The 23,537-nt window shown below is 40.5% G+C and overlaps 1 protein-coding gene across 1 annotated transcript; it reads right to left on the minus strand.

The window, feature by feature from the left end:
- Positions 1-167: 167 nt before the first annotated feature.
- On the minus strand, positions 168-23,227 carry LOC103000483 (placenta-specific gene 8 protein-like). The gene is made up of 5 exons (XM_007167939.2): positions 23,152-23,227; positions 9,528-9,656; positions 7,833-7,957; positions 2,474-2,588; positions 168-377 (listed from the first exon to the last, which is right to left on the minus strand). The coding sequence occupies exons 2-4, from the start codon at positions 9,625-9,627 to the stop codon at positions 2,484-2,486; spliced, it is 330 nt and encodes a 109-aa protein (XP_007168001.1). The 5' UTR covers positions 9,628-9,656; positions 23,152-23,227; the 3' UTR covers positions 168-377; positions 2,474-2,483.
- Between the last annotated feature and the right edge of the window lie 310 nt (positions 23,228-23,537).

Raw genomic sequence — 23,537 nt, forward strand, 5'->3', positions numbered from 1 at the left:
AACTTCTTATTCTGGACATTTTCAAACTTACGTAAAGGTAGAAAAGCAGAATGAAGAATCTCTACGAACCCATCATTCAACTTTGACATTTTGACAAGCTTGGGCTCATTTTTAAAAGAAGCATATTGTAATTTTCCATGAAGCAGTATTTGAAGACACAACAATCGTTGAGGAAATTCATTTTTTAATGGCATTCATCTTAGAGAACAGCAGTGGAAATATATTTCTTTCAAAATAAACCAAAAATTAAAAATGTTTTGAAGCCATTTGAAACCATATGATTAGCTGAATTAATTTCTAAGACTTGAGGTGAGATAGCACTGAATAGATGCAGTATTTCATTCCAGCACTTTCTTTCACTACTATGTGAATTTGACCTGTAGAAATCAGAAAAAGAAAAGGAAAGAAAGACTAAATCAATGAATGAATTAGGACTTATCAATTCCATCTTTACATTATCTTGTTCTAAGTATCAAAACTTTCATTCCACTGCTACCCTACTGCCAAATTGCTGCATATTTAAAATCTATATCAAATAATGGCCCCTGGTTCAGTACAACCTATTTGGAAGAGTCACAATCACTACTTAAGATTCAGATGAGTCTTCTAGGTTGGAGCCTCATTATGCTTCCTTGCTTGAAAGTTGCATTTATTTATTCATCCACATTAGTTATTAAGTGCCTACTATGCATCAGACACCATTGCTAGGTGGTTGGGTAAACCAACAGAATGCTCTGTAGATTGCCAGAGCTAACCTCTCTTATCAAATGGCAATGACTCATCAAACATGCTAAGGTAAGAGACTCCTAAAGGCAGAGACCCCCAAAACAATTTTTTTCATTAACTGGATGACTAGACCAGTAAACTGCCACATTCTAAGTAGGGGACTAGGGCTACTTTGGCAAAATTCTGAGCCACATTGGTAACAAAGGACTTTAAAGAAACATCAATGCTAGGGGAGAGAAACAAGAGCCAATTCTCAGGAGGTAGGGTATAAGGAGGAAAAAGAATAAGAAAACTCACCATCTTGACTCTGCTTGTAAATGAGTAAAGCACATCAGTCATTGAAGAAAGCAATCAGAAGACAAATACTAGGATACTAAAATGGTACTAGGGGCTTCCCTGGTGGTGCAGTGGTTGAGAATCTGCCTGCCAATTCAGGGGACATGGGTTCGATCCCTGGTCCGGGAAGATCCCACATGCCGTGGAGCAACTAAGCCCGTGTGCCGCAACTACTGAGCCTGCACTCTAGAGCCTGTGAGCCACAACTACTGAGTCCGCGTGCCGCAACCACTGAAGCCCGCATGCCTAGAGTCCGTGCTCTGCAACAAGAGAAGCCACCGCAATGAGAAGCCCGCACACCACAACGAAGAGTAGCCCCTGCTCACCGCAACTAGAGAAAAGCCCGCGTGCAGCAGTGAAGACCCAACATGGCCAAAAATAAATAAGTAAAATAAATAAATTTATAAAAAATAATAATAACAAAATAAAATGGTACTAAAATGCAACATGAAATGAGCTAAGATGTTCATGAAGAGGACATCATTTGGTGCTGCATGTGGGCAAAATAAGTAAGAGGGAGACAGACTGTGCCAGTGCCAACCAGTCATACTCATGAAGGCACCATCCTGACCAAACACTTTTGAAGACTTTTTGGGAGATAAGACTTTGTAGACAATAGCTATTTCCAGGTGAAGATAAAACTTTGATAACAAGTTCAATGGGATTGGCAGTAAGTGATGGAAAGGCAGGACTGAGTAAGCCTTTGCCCTCTGGCCTGAGAAAAATATGAAGAACTGAGAGGATTAAAAATGTGACCAGGAGAGCTTAGGGAACTAGGTAAATGAGTAGCTGCCCAACTTTGACCATACTGCCACCAAAAAGTCAGTACTCTTCTTCCTAAACAGGAGCTTTGGGCATTTTGGATAACTGGGTGAATTGTCCACACTTAATTTATAGAGACTAAGATAGCTTTCTACCACTTTGGAGAATGAATTATTATTTCAATATTGTGGAGTTGACAAGAACATATAACTAGATATGTTACCCAGTCACACTTAGTGTAACATCTCAATGGGTTACTGTTGGCAGCAGTGGACCTGTGATCTAGGCTTAGGGAAATGAATGTTCTGTCGTACACGTATCTCTACTACCTTAAATCATGATGTAGTTAAGATAGGTATGGATGAGATGTGGTATGTTTATTTGTTACATCACACGGCCACTCCACCTGTGGCAGACATCCTAACAAATCACAGAATTCTTTCCCATCCAATCAGGGTTAGCCCTCCCTATCCAGGCTCTGGGAAGCTGACTCCCAACTGATTGGTGTAGGCTGGCCATTGAAAGTCATTTACCCCCCATTTGGTAAGGGATATCTCATGTATCTGTGAGACAGAGTACCAAAGAAATCAAAGGTGTCTTTGAGAATTTGTTTTGATACTCACAAATCAAAGAATTCCCACCAACTTACCAAGCATCTTTTACAAAGCATTCATTGCTTTTCTTTTTTCAATATCTCGCTTGAGTTGACAAAGGGTGCAATTAGGGAAACATGCCAGCCACAGGAAATCATTACAAATAGACCCCTGTTAAAAAACAAACAAACGGATCAACATGTAGCCTATAAATACAGTCATACAATTCCTTGCATTTGTTTAACTTTTCATACCTCTTTAAAACATACATTTTATGTCACTTGTTTATCATGAGAATTCTGTGACGTTATCCCTATTTTTCTGATGGCCAAGTGAAGTTAACTGACTTGCTAAGATCACATAAATTGGTAGCAGTGATTGGTCTTTCTCTTCTCAAGCCAGTGCCCTTTTCATAATAACATACCATTTCAAATGATCTGCAGGTTACAATTATAGCCCCAGTTCTCTATCATCTGTTGTCTCTTTTTTTTTCCTTTTTAGGAAAACTTTGGTTTATTTATTATTTTTATTAACGTGGAATGGTTCCCTTTAAATCCAGTTGTGTAATGCACCAATTTTTCCAATTGGTTGTGAGTATAGTGCCAGATGAGGCCTCACCTTGTATCCCTCTAGCCATTTCCATTGACATCCCTCATGCTATTCTGCAAGGGAGGAAGTCCATAGTGAGGGAGGGATATATAAATTATGGGGAAAAGAAGAAAGAAGATAATGAATGGTGTCTGGAAAAGCCACTATTCATTCGTAGAATGGGCTGCTTTGCAAAGTTTTTTTTAAAATAAATTTATTTATTTATTATATTTATTTTTGGCTGCGTTGGGTCTTTGTTGCTGTGCGCAGGCTTCCTCTAGATGAGGCGAGCAGGGGCTACTCTCCGTTGCGGTGCATGGGTTTCTCACTGCGGTGGCTTCTCTTGCTGCAGAGCGCAGGCTTCAGTAGTTGTGGCTCGTGGGCTCTAGAGCGCAGGCTCAGTAGTTGTGGCGCACGGGCTCAGTTGCTCCGCAGCATGTGGGATCTTCCCAGACCAGGGCTCAAACCCGTATCCCCTGCATTGGCAGGCGGATTCTTAACCACTGCGCCACCAGGGAAGCCCTTTGCAAAGTTTTGAGGGCCCTCTCCACGGTAGGTCTAGTTGGGTCTTAATGACCCTTGGGTAGAGATGCCCTTGAAGGGACTCCTGCTCTGTGTAGTCGGCACTGAGTGATCTGAGGGTTCTAGTCTGACAACCAGATTCTATGACTGTATGTCTTGACTGATTGAAATAATTTTGAACTCCATTTTTGGAGAGCACTTATTCTTTAAAATGTTGCATTTAATACAACTCCCAATTTACAGTGTGAGCAGAGACAGAGAGAAACAGAGAGAGAGAGAGCAGGAAAGAGAGAGAGAGGTCTATAGTAGATTTAGTTTATAAGGGTTGGGAGCTCCTAAATGGTGAGATTATAAGTGATTTATTTTTCATAAAATTTTTTTCTTTGCTACAGTGATTTTGATGTTCATCTAACAGAGAAAGCATGTGGGACAAAGAGTGGACAACTAGATAACAATGTTAGAAATCTTCTAATGTTGTGACCTTCATCAGATGGAGGAATGGATATTCAGCTTGAAGACAATTCAGTCTCTTAGCCTTCTCTTTTTCCCTGATAAAGCATCCAAATCCTCTAACCCTTCCTCAAAGTACTTGTTTTTTTCATTCTTTAGTTCATTGTTTATTTTTATTCTTTTTATCTTTTAAACCTTCATTAAACCAACACTTACTGAATACATATTATATGCTACAAAGAAGAAAATATTCAACAAGGATGTAACCACTTTTCTGTTCCAGCATGTCTGTGCCTGTCTTTGACCTCAGGAAGTTTTTAGGGGGAAAAAGTCCCACTATTATTTGCTGAGAGACCTAGGGAAACCTTTAGAAAACACACCCTAATTCTAAGTCTGTTTCATAATACAGATAGAGAGGATATAGAAAAGAAAAAACATTCCTTTTTCAAATGAGAGGAAATGAACTGCAGGTTTATACCATGCTGAAGTTAATAAGGGACATAAACGCCTTGACCAGAACAGCTTCTTGGGAAATGGGTGCCAGAAGCAAAGATTTTGCATTCATCACTCTGTTTGGGAAAGGGGACTGGTGCTTCATTTTTTTGGAAGCCGTTAAAAAAAGAAGTCTTGTTATGAGCACTATTTACAGAATCGTTGAGCAAATAAACGAATGAATTGTGGTACATGGCTGAATACACTTTGATTTGGGAAGACAAGATGGTCAAGTGGGAAAAACCAGACCTGACTCCAAGTCAGAATAAACTTGAGCCCGAATTTCAGCATTTACATGTTCTGTGACCTTAAGCCTTTCTCAGTCCTGGTTTTCATGTCTATAAAGTGGAGATAACAGTCCCTGCACCATAAAGAGTTTGTAAGTAGTAAATGAGCACATATATGTTAAGGTAGTATCCCAGCACCTAGGCGTTCAATCAGTGGTTGTTTTTTTTCTTCCTCCTCTGCTGCAGAGGTTGTGGCCCTAGCCAAAGGGATGCTGTCTTGACTGTGTCCTGCCTCCGTGTCCAGGGGCAGGTCAGAGAGGCTGTATTGGAGCAGTTTGCATAGATGCAAAGGGGAAACAAAGCAAAGAACCTGAATTATATAAATTATATTATTATATAAGAATATAATATATATAATATAATATAAAATATATATTATATTATTATTTATATAAATTATATAAATCAGTCCTAGGATTTACTAGCCATTTTTGAAGTCTGTTCTAAGGAGGAAGAAGAGAGATACATTGTCTATAAACACACTTATTTAATGTATACCAAGGAAACTTATTATAGCATAGAATCCCAGACCCTAGAAGTGACCTTAGAAATCATTTTGCACAACTTTCTCATGACAGATGAGAAAACTGATGCTGACAGATGACTTCTCAGAGAGTCCAGAAGTTAGCTATTTTCTGAGCTGTTCCCAGAACCTTTATCTCTAGAATCCAGCTAAGCACCCCTTCCTCTACGCCACTATGGTCGGGCCACTTTGAGAGTCTCACCCTCACACCCATGTACACAGCTACATACACCCAACACTTAGCGTACAGTTTTGGGAAGTTTATGGGACAGTCACAAAGTTACGAACCCCTGTGTTAAGTTATGCTGGCATAAATGAGTGGCGTAAATGAGAGCTGCAGGGAGTGCTGAGAGACAGGCAGCTGAGCAAGCCCACAGGAGGAATGCAGCCTGCCTGGAGAAAACAGCTGAGCTAAGAACAAAGATAATAACAGTTACCTGCCAGGCCCTGTGCTAAGTCCTTTCCATGCATGATCTCATGTGACTCTTACTATGCCACCTTGGGGGGAGGTATCATTCTTACCATTTTATCAGTGAGGGAGCCAAAGCTTAGTAAGATGAGTAACTTGTTCTCGGTCACAATGAGCGGGGCAGAGGCTAAGTTTTCAGGAACACAAATCCGTCCTGTCACTTCTTTGTTCAAAAGAATTTTAATGGCTTTCCAGCTCACTTAGAATAAAAGCTAAAGTTCTTATAATGGTCTGCAAGGCCCTAGAATGTCTAACTCTTGCTAATGCTCTGATGTCATATTCTTGTATTATCTCTCCACGCTCCCGTCTCCCTCTTCCCACCCCCCTCAAACTATTTCTGCCTCTCTGGCTGCTTGCTGTGTCTGGAACATTCCAGGTAAGCTCTACTTCAGGACCTTGGCTCTAGCTATTTCCTCTGCCTGGACTTTCCCCAGATGAGCCATCCTCTCATCCTTTTAGGTCTTTACTTTCTTACTGAGATCTCTCCTGAAAACTCTATTCAAAATTAGAACCTTTCAACACGCTATTCCTCTTCCTTGCTTTATTTTTCTCTGTTGCACTTATCGTCAACCTATAGATTATACTCTTACTTAGTTATATTGCAGCTATCTTCTTCCATTAGTGTCTGAGCTCTACCATTGATAACCATCATAGTAGTAATTGATGCGGGCAAGAATCTTCGATGGGTGAAGGTTTGATGAGGAACAGGGTATTTACATCTCTCTAAAAAGTCCTTATCCATTATAAAGGGGAAAATAGCAACTTGTGGTGGAGAATCTTGACAGATGCTATCTTAACCAAGGAATCAAAGTTAACATCACGCATAATGAGATAAATTGATGTCACGTGCTTCCTGATGTGATGCAAAGCAAACATAACATCGCTTCTGTGGAGTTTCTGCCAAAAGTGTGTAACCTAAGTCTAATCATAAGGAAACATTTGACAAGCCAAACTGAGGGATAGTCTACAAAATAACTGATCTGTATTCATTAAAAAAAAAAAAAAAGACAATGACTGAGAAACTCTTCCATATTGTAGAAGACTAAAGAGGCATGACAAATGAATACAATGTTTGCTTCTAGATTGATTTTCTTTTCATCTAAAGAAAATTATTGGGATAATTGGTGAAGCTTAAATAATATCCATAGATTACCTAATAGTACTGTATCAATGTTAAATTCCTGGTTTTGATAATTGCACTGTGGTAATGTAAGAGAATGTCCTTGTTTTTCAGAAATACACACTGAAATAGAGATAACAGGGTATCACGTTTAGAACTTGCTCTCAAATGATTCAGAAAAAAATAGAATAGATACATAGATAGATAGAGGAAAGACAAAAAATAAAGCAAATGTGGCAAATTTTTAATATTTGGGGAATCTGGGTGAAGCATATTCAGGAAGTCTTTGTACCATTTTTGCAAGTCTGAAATTATGTTAAATAAAAATCTCAAAATAAAAAAGAATGTAAGCTCCATGAAGAGAGGGATTTTGATTTCCTTTATTCACTGATGTGTCTTTAACACCTGTAATAGTACTTTGCATGTTCTATGTACTCAATAAATCCCTGTTGAATGAATGAACTTCAGCTTACGACCTAACTACGTTCTAGACGCTCAATAATCCCTTTTGAATGAATGAACACTGGTATATGAGTTACCAGTGAGGTAACTGTCTCACCAATGTGCCAGCTCTGAGGGGAGCTATCACACACCCTTTTTTTACCCAAGGCTTTCTAAGCAACTGTCACCCACCCTGCAGGGTCCTCTGTCTGACTCTGAGTAAAGCCAGGAGAGATTAAGGACTCTGTGCTGACCTCCATCCCTCACCTGCTCACCGCCAGCAACTTTTTCAGAGACGTATCTATTGGATCAATAAAAGATTTTATTATGAATATATTCCAAAGGATAGATAGCCACATGGTCTCTGTAAATCACTTAAAAAATTTAGGTTGGTAGTGGAGAAAAGACTAGGGTCAAGTCATGCTGGTGAGGAAGGCAATCACGGAGATCCAGTCAGACTGAAGGAAGGCCCTCGGGCTGTCCTGTCTGGGTTACTATTTCACAGTGGACATGGGTGACTCACCGAGATGCCGTATCGGGTCCGATACATGGTCCTCATGGCGACACTTGCTCCACACAGGCAGCATTCGTTCATGTCAGAGGCAATCTGACACGAAAGGCACAGGGGAAAGAAAGTCCCACAGAGGCCTGAGGGCAGGGTGAAATCACGCAGAGGAATCAGTCAGGGTCATCGTGAGATTGACTTAATCACACCGCTTTCAAAAAGATGCTCACTCAGGAAATGGCCTTAATGGACATTCAGAGAAAACACTGGGGTCCCCTGGCTCTTTATGTCTTGCTTCTGGACCCTACACTCCTGGAGGTGGGGAAAACTGACTTGTCATATGCCAGGTCAGATTTAATTGCAAAATCTCCTGCCTTGCCGATCTGAGCACGTCCAAATTATTTCTTCCCTACCCTTGTTTACATTTGGATCATCCTTGAATAGGAAGTTTGTGGCGTCAGGAGGTCTGAGAAACCCTCTGAAAACTGTGGGAGGGTGTTTAGGGTCAGAAAACATTGAGTGAAGAAATAATTGGAAAAATGAGAAAAGCAGTAGGAAACAGATTCTAGATGGTTGTTCTGGCAAAGAATAGAGGCCTATTATTGTTATGAGGATTGAAGCAAGTAAAAGTTAAGGGGTATTGGCATCAAAAGCTTAAAAAGCATACTGAAATTTCACTTTAAAGAGTCTGTATAAGACAAAAAAGGGCCTAAGGAAATAGCAACAAACAGGAAACTGTTCACAAACATGCTGAGTACAAGTCTATTTTGAAAAGTTCTAGGGTAGAGTTTTGATATGGCTGTACCCTACATGAGATAAGAAAGGTCTTGTTTTTTGATTGATGGCGTTAAGCAAAAGGCTATCTCCACTGAACTTGGAACTTCCATCATATACAAAAAAAAAGAGGCTGTTTTTCAAGACAGTGGAAAGACCAGCCACACAGAGAATGTCTGCAACTCTTTCGGCAATAGACTTTGAAACAAGGAAATTGTCTTACACAAAAGTGTGTTGGGTAGTGTGAAGGAATTAAACGTCAGGAAAGCTAAAAACCTGAAAGCTTCCTGAAATGGAACAGCCACAAGAGTTACAAGAATACTGAAAACCAGAAACACAGACTCACCACTGTAGGAAAAGGAAGAGGTAGAGAGAAGACTGGAGAAACACATCAAGAACACAGGGATACTAAAGAGGTGAAAAATATAAAAAGAGGTGATTGATCTGGACAAGAATCACAAACTCAAGCCCAGGCAAGTAAAAATGAATGAGTAAAATAGTTGGAAAAAACCCACGAAATAGCCAATAGTGGATGGTGGACATAAATATGGCAAACTGTAGTGTGATGGTCCCTTTGAATGGGTTTAGCTAATACTTGGTAGCAACTGACTTCTGCCAGTTGAGAATGAGGGATCCTCTTTTCAGATTTTCCAAATTTTTAAGAGAAGCTGGAAATCTAGATTGGAAAGTTAGATTTTTACGTGGGTTCTGATTTTTGTATGGTTCCTACTATTTGAAAATTAACACAGCAAGAGGGGTCATTATATACAGGGCAAACAAAACACATCCTGTGGCAAAATCTGCCCAGTGGTTCCACCTTGTGACCTCTGAGTTCTAGAATAAAACATGGATCCCTTGAGAGGATAAGCAAACAACTTTTGTGATGTCTGCAACTGCACGACTGTAGCCCAGGAGAAAGCAACAACGCTGTGCACTTACAAATCCCCATGTCATCACAGCAGTCAAACACGCCGGTTTGCCAGTCACTAACTGTCACACCTCCTGCGCCATATGTTGGCTGCAAAACAACTGGATTCATTTTTAAGACTAGGTTCAAGAAGGTACTGCCTGTGAAAACAAAACCAAAACAGTATTCAACACCTAACTGTATTGGATATAACGTAGATACCAATTCAGAAGACATTTCATTGCACCCCTCCGGCTTCGGGTCATTCACATTCAGCTAACTTAGCATAACATTTCCAGACTATTGCCAATATTTGAGAATTAAAAACATAGAGGAAAGAAAAACAACATAAAGGAGAGGGGATGAGGATTCCATTCTCAGGTTGTCTGGTTGTGTGTTTTGTTTTGTTTTTTTCCTTTTTCTCCTTTCACCAATCTCTCTTTTCATCAGCAATTTTCAAGACAACCATCCTGAACAATGTCTATTTTGCATTTGAAGTGTTTCTATTTAATAGTAATTATAATCAATTTTTACAAAGCTATTCCATTAGCTTTGTAACTAAGACATTGTCTTAGTTGCTCTGTAAGAGAAGTCTGTGGGATAAAGTTCTTTACTTCTGCATAAAATTATTATTAAAACTGATGCGTCTAGCTAATGTCAGCATTAACTGCTTAATTATTAGTGGTGTCCTGACAGCTAAAGTTTACTTGGAAAAAGATTAATTTCCCTTTGTGAGGGTAGCTCTGAAAAAAGAGGCTTCAAGTCCCACAGAAAAACCCAGTGGTTGCAAAACCAGTAGGAAGTAAGTGTCCCTCAAACAAAGTGGTGCGTATACTTCTCATATTTCATCCAGCGATCAAGTTCAGTCTTGTGAGCTGCTACCCCGTCAGAACTCTCAAGAGGGAAAATGTCTTCACTAAAATGATTTCACTAAAATGATTCACTAAAATGATTTCACTAATGACTAATGTTAAAAATTTCTCCTTTCTTATTTCGAATCTAACCATAATGCTGAGCTCCGTAGTCCTGGTCCCTGATCACTTTCAACACTTCCCTTGACTAGTTACAGGGCATCCCCCCACCCCTATTATCTCTCTGCTTTTGCTCCTTCAATATTCCTCCGCTATGTTGTCAGGAAAGGCCCCAGTCAAAGGTTCTACCACAAGGCTTCCCAATCCCTAGTGCTTGGTTAAAAATACAGATACTTGATTCTGATTCAGCAGCCTGGGGTGGACCCTGGGTGTGTAAAAATTTTAAGAGGTGATTCTGATACAGCCAGTTCTGGAGACCACTGTGAATATGTCATATCACTCTTCCTCAGTCCTTCCTAATCAGTTTTCTAAGCTCTTCACCTTGCTCTGCATTTCTTCCTGACTCATTTGTCTACTCTGAGATCCCTGACTGTTATCAGTTGATTCCCACCAACAGCCAACTCCCCATGAAGTGGAAGTTCGTGGAATAACAAATGCCAGAGCACTTTGAACTGCCTTAGAAAGGTGCCTCAAATATTTATTATCAAGAACTTGCTTTATGACACAAAGAGAAAACCACCCAGATCGAGAAGGCTATATAATTATGGTCAAATCACACCAAGAATCATGTTTGAAACTGCAAACATTTAATAAGTATAAATATTTAACTAGAATTAAAAGGTCTTTCTCCTTTCTGACTAACTGAGAGGTCAATGACGCCTTTGCTGATAATGCAGGAAAATATATTGCTATGTGGTGGTGCGGACTATTAACTGACGAGCTAAAGTAATACAGGGCTGACCAGGCAGTCTTACAGCAGTGCCTGGCACACAGCAGATATGCAGCAGAATATTGTTGAAAGAATGAATTAGCAGAGAGGTGGTGGTTAGAAGTCATCAGAATGGATAGTATTCCCTCGTCTAATAGGTTGAATGTAAATTTGTGCTGGGGTAAGACACAAACTTTTCAGTTTTTGTATAGACGTGTTTTGTATTTCTCATTATAACGGAGTCGTTATGAATTAAACTATTCTCCATAGCAGTTATTGTCAACTGGTTTGTTTATAGATATTCTGTCTTAGGAAACCGCTGTCATATTGTTAGCTAACATTTGTGATATGACTTATTTAAATACAATACAAAACTTGCTTATAACTGACCAATTTTCCTTTTATTGTTTTAAACTTTAGTGTAAGAATCACTTGAGGGGGTTTTTAAGAATGAAACATCCCTAGAAATTTGGATTTAATCTAATAGGTCTGGAAAGGGATTGAGGAATCTGTATGTTTAATAAGTACCCAAGTGCTTCTTAAGGGAGAGGGGTTAATAAAAAGTAAGAGTGGTGAAGGGGACCAGCTGTATTATTGCCTAATCTGACTGCTTTAACTCTAAATCATATTTGTTTGACTCCTTTCCCAGACTAATGATTCCTCTGAGAACCAAATCAAAAGGGGACAAGAAGAGAAAAGGATAATTCATTCAAAGTCTTTTTATCCAGCAAGCCTGGCTTCATTTTGATATTGGGTATAGTTACAAAACCAGAGGGGGGTATCAGAACTTTGAATAAGGAAGAGAAACTAAGAAGAGAACTCATGAGGTGGGAATCTCTAGTAGTGAAATTAAAGACCTAAAACTGCAGAGACACTTGCAAAGCACCGGATGGACAAGTATAATTCACAGAGGAAGTTGTGGTATTTAATTTCAATTAAAACAAGTCCGTTCTGTGAACCTCTTTGACCCCGTGGGAGGTGTAAGAGAAGCATCTGACTCAGGGCCCTGAGCTGGAGAAGTCCAAACATGCGATCTGGGAACAAGTTTTGTGTTTTTTGTTTTTTTTCCAAAGTAACAGAAGTAGAATTATCATTCGTTTTGGTGAAGTTGGAGAAGGCTGATTGGAGGGCATGGGATTCTTGTCTAGGCATAGATAGCAGACATTCTAGGCAGGGGAAATAATGTGAGGAAATGCACAGGGGAAAGAAAGAGGGTGGAATGCATGAAGAACAGTAAAGACATTAGCTTTTGGGAGCAGGAAGCAGGGTCGGAGTGTAGGGATAGAAATGCACGGCTGTACGTCAGGGTCTCCTTCCCACACCTGCAGCAGACATTTTTCCATCCTCTGTGTGTCCTTGGACAAATAAACTAACTTCTCTGAGCCTCAGTTTTAACATCTGTAAAACGAGTATAATGTGACTTTCTTCTTTGAGTTGTCGTATTAATGTGATCAGACTATGTCTATGAAACACCGTGTTTCCTGTGTGTCAATGACCTGACATATGCACCACTGTGTCTGTTTTAAACTAAATGTTGCCAAGTAGCAGGGTCTATGCCTGATTTAATGGTACGGAAAAGCGCCTGGGAGCCCAGCACCCCGAGGCTAACGACACTGTGATGATAGGACGATCAATGCCTTAGGAATCAGAAGGCTTGAATTGTAGTCACTGCTAGTATTGGGGAGGCTCAAATAAGATCACGTATGTGAAGACATTTTGAAATCTGCAAATCGCCATATACATGGGAGACAGGTGCCAGTGAAAGTTGATGGAAAAAATCTGCACGTGATATGTTGCCAATATCACAATGGCTTACACACGTATAGAGTGCTGTGCTTTTCATGTTTGATCTCTACTTAACATTGGTCTCTATTTAATATTCACTGCAGGCCAGAGCACTCAGGGAATTAAGGATGATAAGACCCTTTTTAATGCAGACAAGAAAACTGAGGCAAAGTGGTCAAGTGCCAAGGCCAAGGAAAGATCATGATCGCCATGGCCAACCTCTTTGTAGAAGAGAAAATAAGGCTTGTCTCAAAGACTTAGTGTTGGTCCCACATTCTCTTCTTAGTCTCTCCAGGGAAAAGATATGGCGAGCACCTCGCAGGAAATGTTACAGGAACCGAAAGATGAGAAAGTGGAGAGCACGATCGAGTAGTTAGGTCATGGACTCTGGCCCTAGGCTCCAGCTCTCCCAGTGACTAGCTACATGGCCTTGGGCGAGTTACTTCACCTCTCTGTGCCTCAGTTTCCTCATCTGTGAAATGGGATATTAACAGTATCCAACTTACAAAGTTGTCACGAGGATTAAATGAGTTAAAATTTGAAAAGTCCTTCGAGTGATTCTTGGCAGAGGGTAAGTACTTCATGAATGTTAGTTAAATGAAAGAGAGTAGTACTTGGCTCTGGAGGGAAACACAATACTCCTCCCACCCCATACCTCCTTTACACCCCTAGGAATTGTAAGATGTGGGTAGTTCTCCCACAAGGCTACAGAAGAAAGGGAAAGAAACAGAAAATAGCCACATGTTCAGAGTGACAAAGTGGCAGGGCTGGGATTTGAACTCAGTTCTACGGAGCTCCAAAGCCTTTATTCTTCTTTCCATTGAACTCTACCAATCAGGGACTATAAATCTTGGCCAGCAGAAATGAGCAAGCCTTGTTCAGGAATAAAAGGTAAGCCTTCTCCTAGAATGTCCCTTCTCATGCAAATTTTTGGGACTACCGGAAGCTAGAAAGCTTGTGACTAACCGCTTTCTTTTTATGTCCGTACGTACGTATGTATATGTGTATGTATTTTTAATATCTTGAAACCAGTCAATAAAAGCTTGCCCAAGGGTTCACAATACATTTGTAGAGAACTGGTTCTCAACCAGAGATTACTTCAACTCCCAGGGGACATTTGGCAATGTCTGGAGACATTTTGGGTTGTTACAACTGGGGGTGAGGACTACCTAGGGGGTAGAGGCCAAGGATATTTCTAAACATCCTGAAAAGCACAGGGTTTTTTTTTTTTTTAGAAAAGAATTTTCCATCACCAAATGTGAACTGGGCTGAGGTGAGAAACTGTGATTTAGAGAACATTTCCAACATCATGAAACAGGGGCATCGGGAGGGATTCTGAAGGCTATCTAGTGTAGTTTCTTAGCAGATAGAGATGTCATGTCTGCAGTAGGCCCGACGAACTGTCCTGGTGAGGAATGAAACCTTACACAACGCTTTTGAGTTCAAAAAATGTTCAAAGTGCAAGTGCTGGAACTCAGGGATCAGGACAGGAACCCCGTGCCCCCAAAGATTTGTTCACTTCCTGTCTGAAATGCCTCTTCTGTGTGGCAAGTCCTGCCGGGTACCCCACTGCCCCCAAACTTGCCTCTTCTCTCTTCCTTCTACTTATTGTTCCTATGTTGACAGTTTAATCTCCCCAGTTCTATTGTTCTTTTCTTCTTTAAATAAACTTTTAATTGAAATGCACTATATATACAGTATAGAAATTGTAAACATGATTGATGAATTTTCACCAAGTGAACAATTCTTGTAACCACAACCTGATTCAAGAACTAGAAACTTACAGAACCCCAGAAGCCCTTCTTACTCTCAAAGGGCATCTAACCCTCCACCCAGAGGCAACCTCTACCCTGTCTTCTAACACCAGAGGATCATTTTGCCTGTGTTTGAGACATATTTATTGAATTATATACGTTATTTATTCTTCTATTCCTGGCGTCTTTTGCTCAAAATTATGATTGTGAGATTCAACCATGTTGTGTGCCACAAGAATGAATGTGTTCATTCATTCTCATTGCTGTATAATATTCCATTGTATAGATATACCACAATTTATTTATCTGTGCTACCATTGTATTATCTCCAGTCTGGACTATTATCAATAGTACAGTACATACATTATGTATGTTCTTGTACATAACTTTAGGTGAACTATGTATGTATCTCTGTTGTGTCTATATCTAGGAGTGGAATTGCTGGGTCCTAGGGTTCATAGATAGTGCCAAACAGTATTCCAGAGTGGTGGTACCAATTTACACTCCCATCAGTAATGTATGAGAGTTCCAGTTGCCAAATTCCTAGCCAATACCTGCTAATTCCACTATCTTTTTTACTCATAGATTGCTAAAGAATCTGGGAAGCAGGCACCTAGGTTTAAAATTGAGAAAAACAGAAATTATGGTTAAATGATTAAATAGAGTTGCTGCATTTAGGGAAAAAACACAGGATATTCAGTTAAATTTGAATAATTATGTCCCAAGCATTATTTGAGATATACCAAAAAATTATTCATTCTTTATTTGAAATTCAAACTTAACTGGGCATACTGTATTTTATCTGGAGCGTTGGGGGAATGATTTTGGTATGAGGTAATATCAAAGTTGGGCAGTTACTGCTCCCTGCGTTTCCAGGAATGGGAAGATGGGGAGGAAGCAAAAACAGCGGGCTTTCCAAGGTTGCCCTTCTCTCCACCCCCTTCCCCATAGGGTCCCAAAGCACACTAATGGCGGCAGTGATTTATTTGATTTCTATCTAAATTCTTTTAAGAGCATTTCCTTTGGGAAAACACAATTGTTTATTCATGGATAGAGGAAGGAAAACTGAAATTTCCTGAGCAGTTGCTATTGCCAGTTTCCATGTTTGGCAATCTTAAGGCTGTTGGATTCTAGCCTTATAACAATCTTGCCTTCTATTTTGAAATCTGATACCAGGAGAAGTTAAGCAACTCAGGCTGGTTCAAAGCCAGACGAGCTAAAGCCAAAGTCAGAGCTCTTCCATTCTACCAAGTCTTCTGTCTTGTGGAAGGAGTTTCATTGACTAGCCCGGGTCCTGCTTGGGCTCTATTTCTCTCAGCCAGTCTGAGCTATCCTGATGGCATCGGGCGAGACCACTGCCTGTCACTCACTTGGGCTTCCCAGGGCTCTTCATTCCCTCGATTTCCATCCCCTCCGTTCTCCTCTGTCCACCTCCTTCTGGCTTTCAGCTTCCTACCAGATAATTCCATGGGTTATATGCAACCCACTTCTGGGACAAGAAAGTAAAATAAAGTCAACTGAGAAAGGCCTGCTTTTGGTCATTTTGAGCTTCTGCAGCATCTACATGCCACAGCAGGCCTGTCTTCTAGTCCCAGGTCTGAGTCTGCATCTGCAGCAGGGAACGACCCACTCCATCCCTCCAGCTCCTGTGTGTCTCAAGCAGAATTCTGCAGCCTCTGCGTCACACTAGACCAGTTATGTTGTAAACCAGAAAATGCCATCCGCAAATATGCCTTGTTAGGATAACGGTTATTTTGAGCTGATTATTTTAAGAAACAGCAGACACAGGAGAAGACTGGAAAACAGAGTAGAAGTCACCCTTTAAGGTGACTAATTTATACTTATAAAGGAAACGTCCATTTGTAAGGGTGTCTCCCTCTCCTACCAAGAAAAGAAGGATGACTGTAAATCACAAGAAACCCTTCAATGGAGTTATTTCCTGCATAACAAACCTTACCCTTGTTTACCCAGCCACCTCCCCATAAATGGCTTATCCCCACCTTCTCTCTTTTGCCTTTAGCTGAAGATGGTATTTAAGCCTGAATTCTTATTTATTTATTTATTTATTTAGGCTGCACCTGGTCTTCGTTGCGGCATATGGGATCTAGTTCCCCAGCCAGGGATCTAACCTGGGCCCCCTGCATTGGGAGCTTGGAGTCCTACCCACTGGACCACCAGGGAAGTCCCTAAGCCTGAATTCTAAGACACCTCTGAGAGTTAACAGTTTCAACGAAAGATCCCGCGTGCCTCAATGAAGTTCCCGCTTGCCGAAACTAAGACCCGACCCAGCCAAAGATAAATAAATAAATAATAAATAAATCTTTAAAAAAAAAAAAGAGTAAACAAACCTTGTTACTTTTTCACCATTTAGTACCCCTAGAGCAAACCCCCTTGTCTTGTCAATTCTTCACAAGTTTACTGTTTCTTTGTCTAAAAGTATGAAAGTTTCCCCTCTGGTCACTTCTTTGGGTCTTCAATTCTCTTACGAAAGTCCCCATGTACATATGTAAAAATTTAATAAAATTTGTATGCATTTCTCCTGTCAAACTGTCTTAGTTTAATTTTCAGACCCAGCCAGGGATCCTAAGAGGGTGGAGGAAAACGTTTCCTCCCCTACATGTTCAATATCAGATTATTTATTCATTTAAACCAGTGAGTTTCAATCAGGGGTGATTTTGCCCACAGGGGACATTTGGCAATGCCTGGTGACATTTTGGTTGTCACAGCTCGGGGTGGGGGGACAACTGCTATTGGCACGTAGTAGGTAGAGGCCAAGGATGCCTCCGCTCCCTCCTCCTCCCCCCTGCCCCCCATTCCCACCAACAAGGAACTATTTGGCCCAATAGTATCAAGGCTGAGAAATTCTGATTCATACTCTTGTCCTGTTTTTTAAAAAGATTTGAGCAGTTTACAAGCTTATATACATAACAAGATACAAAAATGAAGAAATCAGGGAAAATAAAACCTGGAGTAAATTTGGTGCTTGCTCTAAGGTTCCTGTACAGTGTTCAACATGGGCTGCAAATTAGACTCTGAGATTCCTACTGAGGTAGGAGATAGATGGGCCTCTGGGCTGGACAGCTGGTGTCTGTCACGTGGAGTAAAATTGAAGCTTTGTTCTCCCCCAGACACACTAAGGACAAAGCTAGTGGCAGAAGCTGAGCTCTGCTGAAGCAAAGAGATAAGATGACCACTCCTGAGGTCAGGAAAACTTCCCTTTCTGCACATGCGCAGGAAGGCTCCTTGGGGGTCCAAAAGGGAGGGGGCGCCACCCCATAGTAAGTGTGGACATGCACCCACAGGCCTCTGCAGTGGGATCCATCTTAGCAAAAATTTGCACACGCATGTTGGGGAGCATCCTAGGACCAGTCAGGTGTGAACAAAGAAGCAAGGTAATTGGCCAAATGTAAACAAAGACCGGGAAGGACTGTCCTATAGAAGGGAGTTAAATCACCTCTTCACTACGCTCCTCGTTCAGGACGCCTGCACTGCTCCCTGGATGTGTATTTCTGTAGCTTCTGACTTACTGCGCTCCTCCTCGTTAGAGAGGATACCCATACCCTTTCTCTCTGGGTATGTATTTCTGCCTTGCTTCTGACTTAAATAAGTAAACTGTTTCTCTGTGTGCTCTGCCATATGTTACGCTGTGTCTCTAATAATAAACTTTGTACCTGTTTTTTACAGTTTTGCCTCCCTGAAACATTCTTGCTTTCAAACAGGGGAAACAGCTAGGGCCACCTTGCTTCTAGCCTCTAGCCCCTGGTGGTCTAGCAGTTAGGATTCCTGGTTTCCGTCCAGGCTACCCAGGTTCAATTCCTCGCAGGGGACTAAGATCTCTCTTCCAGAGGGAGGGCTGACTGCTGTCCCTCTGAGATCACTACCAGGCAAAGCAAAGAGGGAACATAAACATTTAGGAGATTGATCATGTCCATAAAATGAAAACAGATTGAAACCTAGAGAAATTTCTCATCAAGCTCCTCAAAAAGGAGATTATTTGTGACATGCAGTGGCTAAAGCCTTTATCAGTATCTCTAAAATAAACAGAACAATGACTTTCCCAAACCTATACCCTAATATAGCACAATGCTAGGGTAGAATCACTGAAAGCAATCACCGAGAAGCTAAAATGATCCCATCTAAGTATTTACCCCTCTGATAATATGGGATGATTCAAGATTAAAAATCAGATATTTTAGATTGTTCAGTGAAACACATGGATGCATATTCTTTTGTAAACTTCCGTGAATAGTATTTTCACCAGCTGGGTCTTGATAAGATTTGGGCAGAAGTGAGGCTTAATTAGAAGCCTCTGGCAAGAACCTGAGTTCAGATTCCCAACTAGGGTTGCTTATTATACATAGCAACAGGTACACAGAAGGAAAGGTGTATAAGGCAAATGCATTGTTATAAAAATTAAAAGATGCAACCAGGACATGTACCTGAATAAAAGGCCATCCTAGTGTAGCATGGAGGTGAGCTAATGGCCATCCTAATTCAACACGGAGATAAGCCAAAGGCATGGCTGCAGAAAAGTCTGTGTTTTTCTCAGAAACCCATTCTAAAACTGCTTTAGCAAGTGACCAGTGGGGACGCTTAGAAAGGAGACTTGGCTGACACAGGGTAACCCCGGTATTTAAATACCCATTTAAAACAAGCTGGTGGTGTTCTGTTAAGCAGTACATCTTGTGCACGCACCAGTGAATCATATCTGACTGTATGACTGATCAAAGTCCCAAGTTCTACGCCCTAGAGCTGGAAAACTTTTATATCAGATGTTACCAAAACCCACCCATTCTGACAATAAGAAGAAAGCAGTAAAATACCCGTGGAGTCTAATTCTAAGTAATGTAACTTCCTGATCAACCTTAGATTATGTAATGAGTTGACCTGTTAAAAATACCAACCACTTGGCTCCATTCTGATTCTGGCCCATTGGTCTTGCCTTGGAACTGATATTTTTAATGCTTCCCAGGTGATTCCAAGGTGCAGGGAGGGTTGAGAATTAAATTATTATAATTATTAAAGGAAGTCTATCCAAAATGATGATTTGAGTATTGAAGTAGTGGAGCTTAAGCCTTTTTTCTTCTTTTTAATAAATTTATTTATTTATTTATTATTTATTTTTGCCTGCGTTGGGTCTTTGTTGCTGCGCGCGGGCTTTCTCTAGTTGTGGCAAGCAGGGGCCACTCTTTGTTGTGGTCTGCGGGCTTCTCATTGCAGTGGCTTCTCATGTTGCGGAGCAGGGGCTCTAGGCGCATGGGCTTCAGTAGATGTGAAGCACGGGCTCAGCCACTCCGCGGCATGTGGGATCTTCCCAGACCAGGGCTCGGACCCGTGTCCCCTGCATTGGCAGGCAGATTCTCAACCACTGCGCCACCAGGGAAGCCCGTGGAGCTTAAGTCTTTTACACAAAAATAAAACACACATTTCCCCTCTAATTTCAAATTTCCCCTCCCACTTAATTTTCACCCCAAACGTGTATAATTTTAAAAACTTAGCTCAACTAATATGATCAATGAAGACATGTCTAAAAATCACAGAAGTGTCAAAAGAAAAAATTTCTATTAAATCCAGCATACAAAGTTAACCGCTATTGACATCTGTGATTATATCCTTCCATTTAATCTAACAAAAAATTTTTTGTGTGCAGGAACACATTTTAATGAACATACCAAATGTGGCAATAAAACCATTTATCCTACAGTGAAGAGAAGGCTGCTTGCCTTTCTGTTATAACTGGGGAGCAAGCATTTATCTCTTTCAGAAGTGGGATCCAATCATTGTGCTCTAGCTCAGAATTATTATCTAATTAGTTAAGACCTCTACCATGGCTCTTGAGTTGGTGTAAAGGAGCAGAAAGAGACTTTCCAAGAAAGAGTTTAATTTGAGTTCTTCCAGCTCATCCCACAGTTTATTTCTGTTTGCAGAATTAAAGGTTGAAATATTATTGGTTGAGTGAATGAATCTTGGAGTTACCTTTGAAGTCTCAATTCATATGCAGCTATGGAAACTCTCAGCTAAAATCATATTCCTCACTTAGGCAATTATTTATCTCCCCAGACTCATATCTTGCCTTTATTCTGTTTCTCTCTTCACATCTTTCTTAGAACACTTTGTCTCCAATAGGAGCTCAGCAGGGGGGAATCCCAAAAAGAGAAGAGGGTATCACCAGCTCCTGGACTTGCAGAGAGCTTGGCTCTACCCATGCCTGGCATATCTGGTATCTGGTCATAGCAGTATAGCAATCCTGCAATTGTCTCAGATTTAATATCTTGGCTAAAAGAACTAGAAGACCTATGATGTACAGGACTGTATTTTAAATATTGCTGCAACTCAGTTTTGAATTGGAATCATCTGTCCTTTGAATCATGGGGTTGAAGATCACTTACCTGGTAAAAGACAGCTAATAGCTGCATCCACTTCAGCACAAACATCTTGAAGGGACTTAGTTGATTTTTTTAGAAAACTTTTTTGGTAAACAGTCAACTTTGTTAAATAATTTTAGATTTTGTACTATTTGCGAGGGATGGGGTGGAAGACCCCCCCATCCCACCCAATGCCAACAACTTGTACTGGTGATGGAAGTAAAGAGGGTTAAGATAGTGCTGGTCCTTAGCCATAAAATCAAAGGTCAGAAGTTACAGAATGGTGAATTTGGGTGGTGTCTGTAATCCGTAACTTGAGCCAGTCCCATCCAATACTTTCTAAGAAGATAACAAAACCATTTGTGAGTGCTCTAGTCAGTATAAACGGATCTCAAAACTTCAGTGAAAATACAATTACCTGGTGGCCATGAAACGCTTAAACTCTGACAAATTTAATTCAGGAAAAAAGCAGCAGCCTATACAAACAATTATAAAACATTTTTTTCTCCCCAAAGCCTCTAGATGTATTTTTCCAGAGCATGATCTATGCGCTAAGAGGGGCAGCCATTAAAAGCACATACATTTATCTCCGTTTTCATCCCCCTTCTCCCCCGCCCATCCCCATAACACCCAAATGAGTTTGAAAGTAGTGTTAAGTGCTAATTTCTCAATAAAAATGATGGCTAACCAATGGTGCTTGCTCAGTCCTTCTGGATTCCTCTGCATTTTGTTAATGCATTCAAGTGCATTGGGGTTGTTCTTAGGGTTGATTGCTTTGCAAGAGGTAAACTAAGCACATCCTTAAGGCACCAATAAAGTTGGGGCAATAAAATGAAATGAAATAGTGAAAACTTTGAGGGAAATAATTACAATTACATCAGACTTCTTTACATACGGAGGGGTGTGGTTGGGTAGCACACCACACATTTTCAGTGTGTTTAAGGCCTCTCAAGATGCCTGTCTGGTCCTGGTTATATTTTAAGGTCAGTTGTTTTCGGGTCCCTCACCTCTACTGGAGTCTGAGCACAATGGGTCCTAGCCACTCATCTTTTTATCCTAACACAGTGCCTGGAGCAGAGTAAAGGTTCAATAATGAGTGTTTAAAAAAAATAAATGAATGAACAAATGTATGAATACAGAAACTGTTATGTCCCATACACACAATTTCAAAATCTCTAGACTATACATCTATCTAGATGTCAGAAATACCACCTCCCAAACTGCACATGCCTTTTATCCACCATCTTTAAGAAATGTGTTTGCCTTAGGGACCTGGAAGTAAGAGGGAGAAAAAAACCTTTTTTCTCCTTTCTTTAAATCATACAAGTGAGAAAAGCTAATCATTCCCTTAACAGTGAAAATACTGAGACCTGCCTTGGTAATACTGCCCATAATAACAACGATACAAATCAGGACAGGCGACAAGTGGCCAGATTGTGATGATCTCAAAAAATTGTTTTGTTATATAAAAACAGAGACATTTAGAATTAACTTCGGACAATAAAATAATAATAAACCTCAAAATGACTGAAGCAGACGTCGTGTCCCCCTGCCCCACACCAGCAAAAGTAATTCCAACAGCAAATCTTGAAACCAGCTACAAACTAAACAAGTTTCTAGAAGGAATTTTAGAATATTCTGCTTATACACACCAGTCTTAATGATGATACGATAATTTCTTCTTTCATGTCTAAGAACATTTTTTTCTCTTAAAAAATGTACCTTCATTTTAAAGAAACTGTCATGATATACACAGGCTCTAATGAATCACCACTGTCAAATTTAATTTAAAAGACAATTACATGTTGCAGACATGTGGGTTTTAACAAAAATTCACCGAAGCAAATGATTAATACCTATTATTCAATTCTGCCTTGTGTTAGTTACCCGCGGTAAAATTTTACTGGCTCCAGAATTTGTTACTTTTAGAATAATTTTTTTTTTCTTTTGGAGGAGGACGAAAGAGAAAGACAAGAGGTTTGCAGCACTGAAGTTATTGCAACAATACTTACCACACGCAAGTTAACTTGAGAGGACTGCAGCTCAGACCAGCCCGGAGAAGCATCTGGGAACATCGTTTTGTTGCTGCAGATAGGGCTGTAATCAGCAAGGGTGGGGTTCGGGTGTGGAAAGTTAGGAGGTGGGATTGGAGGAAAGAAACCATGACCTGCCTGTCTTTACTGCCTGGTGCGGGTCACTGTTTCTCTGTTTCAGAAAGCGAGCACTCCATTTTTACCTTTTTCCGTTTATTTTATGTGACATTTGCCTGACAACACTGCCCCCTTAGAGGGCAAGATTTATTTATGATTGGGCAACAACACATTTTATGAGGGTCCAAGGCTTGTTTATTTATTTAGGATTTCTATAATTCATCTACTTCCTAAGGCACTTAAGGGTC

This window comes from Balaenoptera acutorostrata, chromosome 5 (genome assembly GCF_949987535.1).
Source record: "Balaenoptera acutorostrata chromosome 5, mBalAcu1.1, whole genome shotgun sequence".
NCBI lineage: Eukaryota > Metazoa > Chordata > Mammalia > Artiodactyla > Balaenopteridae > Balaenoptera > Balaenoptera acutorostrata.

Excerpts from the sequence above, each read along its gene's own strand:
- LOC103000483 (XM_007167939.2), bottom strand. The coding sequence starts at position 9,627 with ATGAATCCAGTTGTTTTGCAGCCAACATATGGCGCAGGAGGTGTGACA. Across the intron at positions 7,958-9,527 it reads CTGTGATGACATGGGGATTT|GCCTCTGTGGGACTTTCTTT; the intron begins GTAAGTGCACAG and ends CCCTGCCCTCAG. Across the intron at positions 2,589-7,832 it reads GGACCCGATACGGCATCTCG|GGGTCTATTTGTAATGATTT; the intron begins GTGAGTCACCCA and ends GTTTTTTAACAG.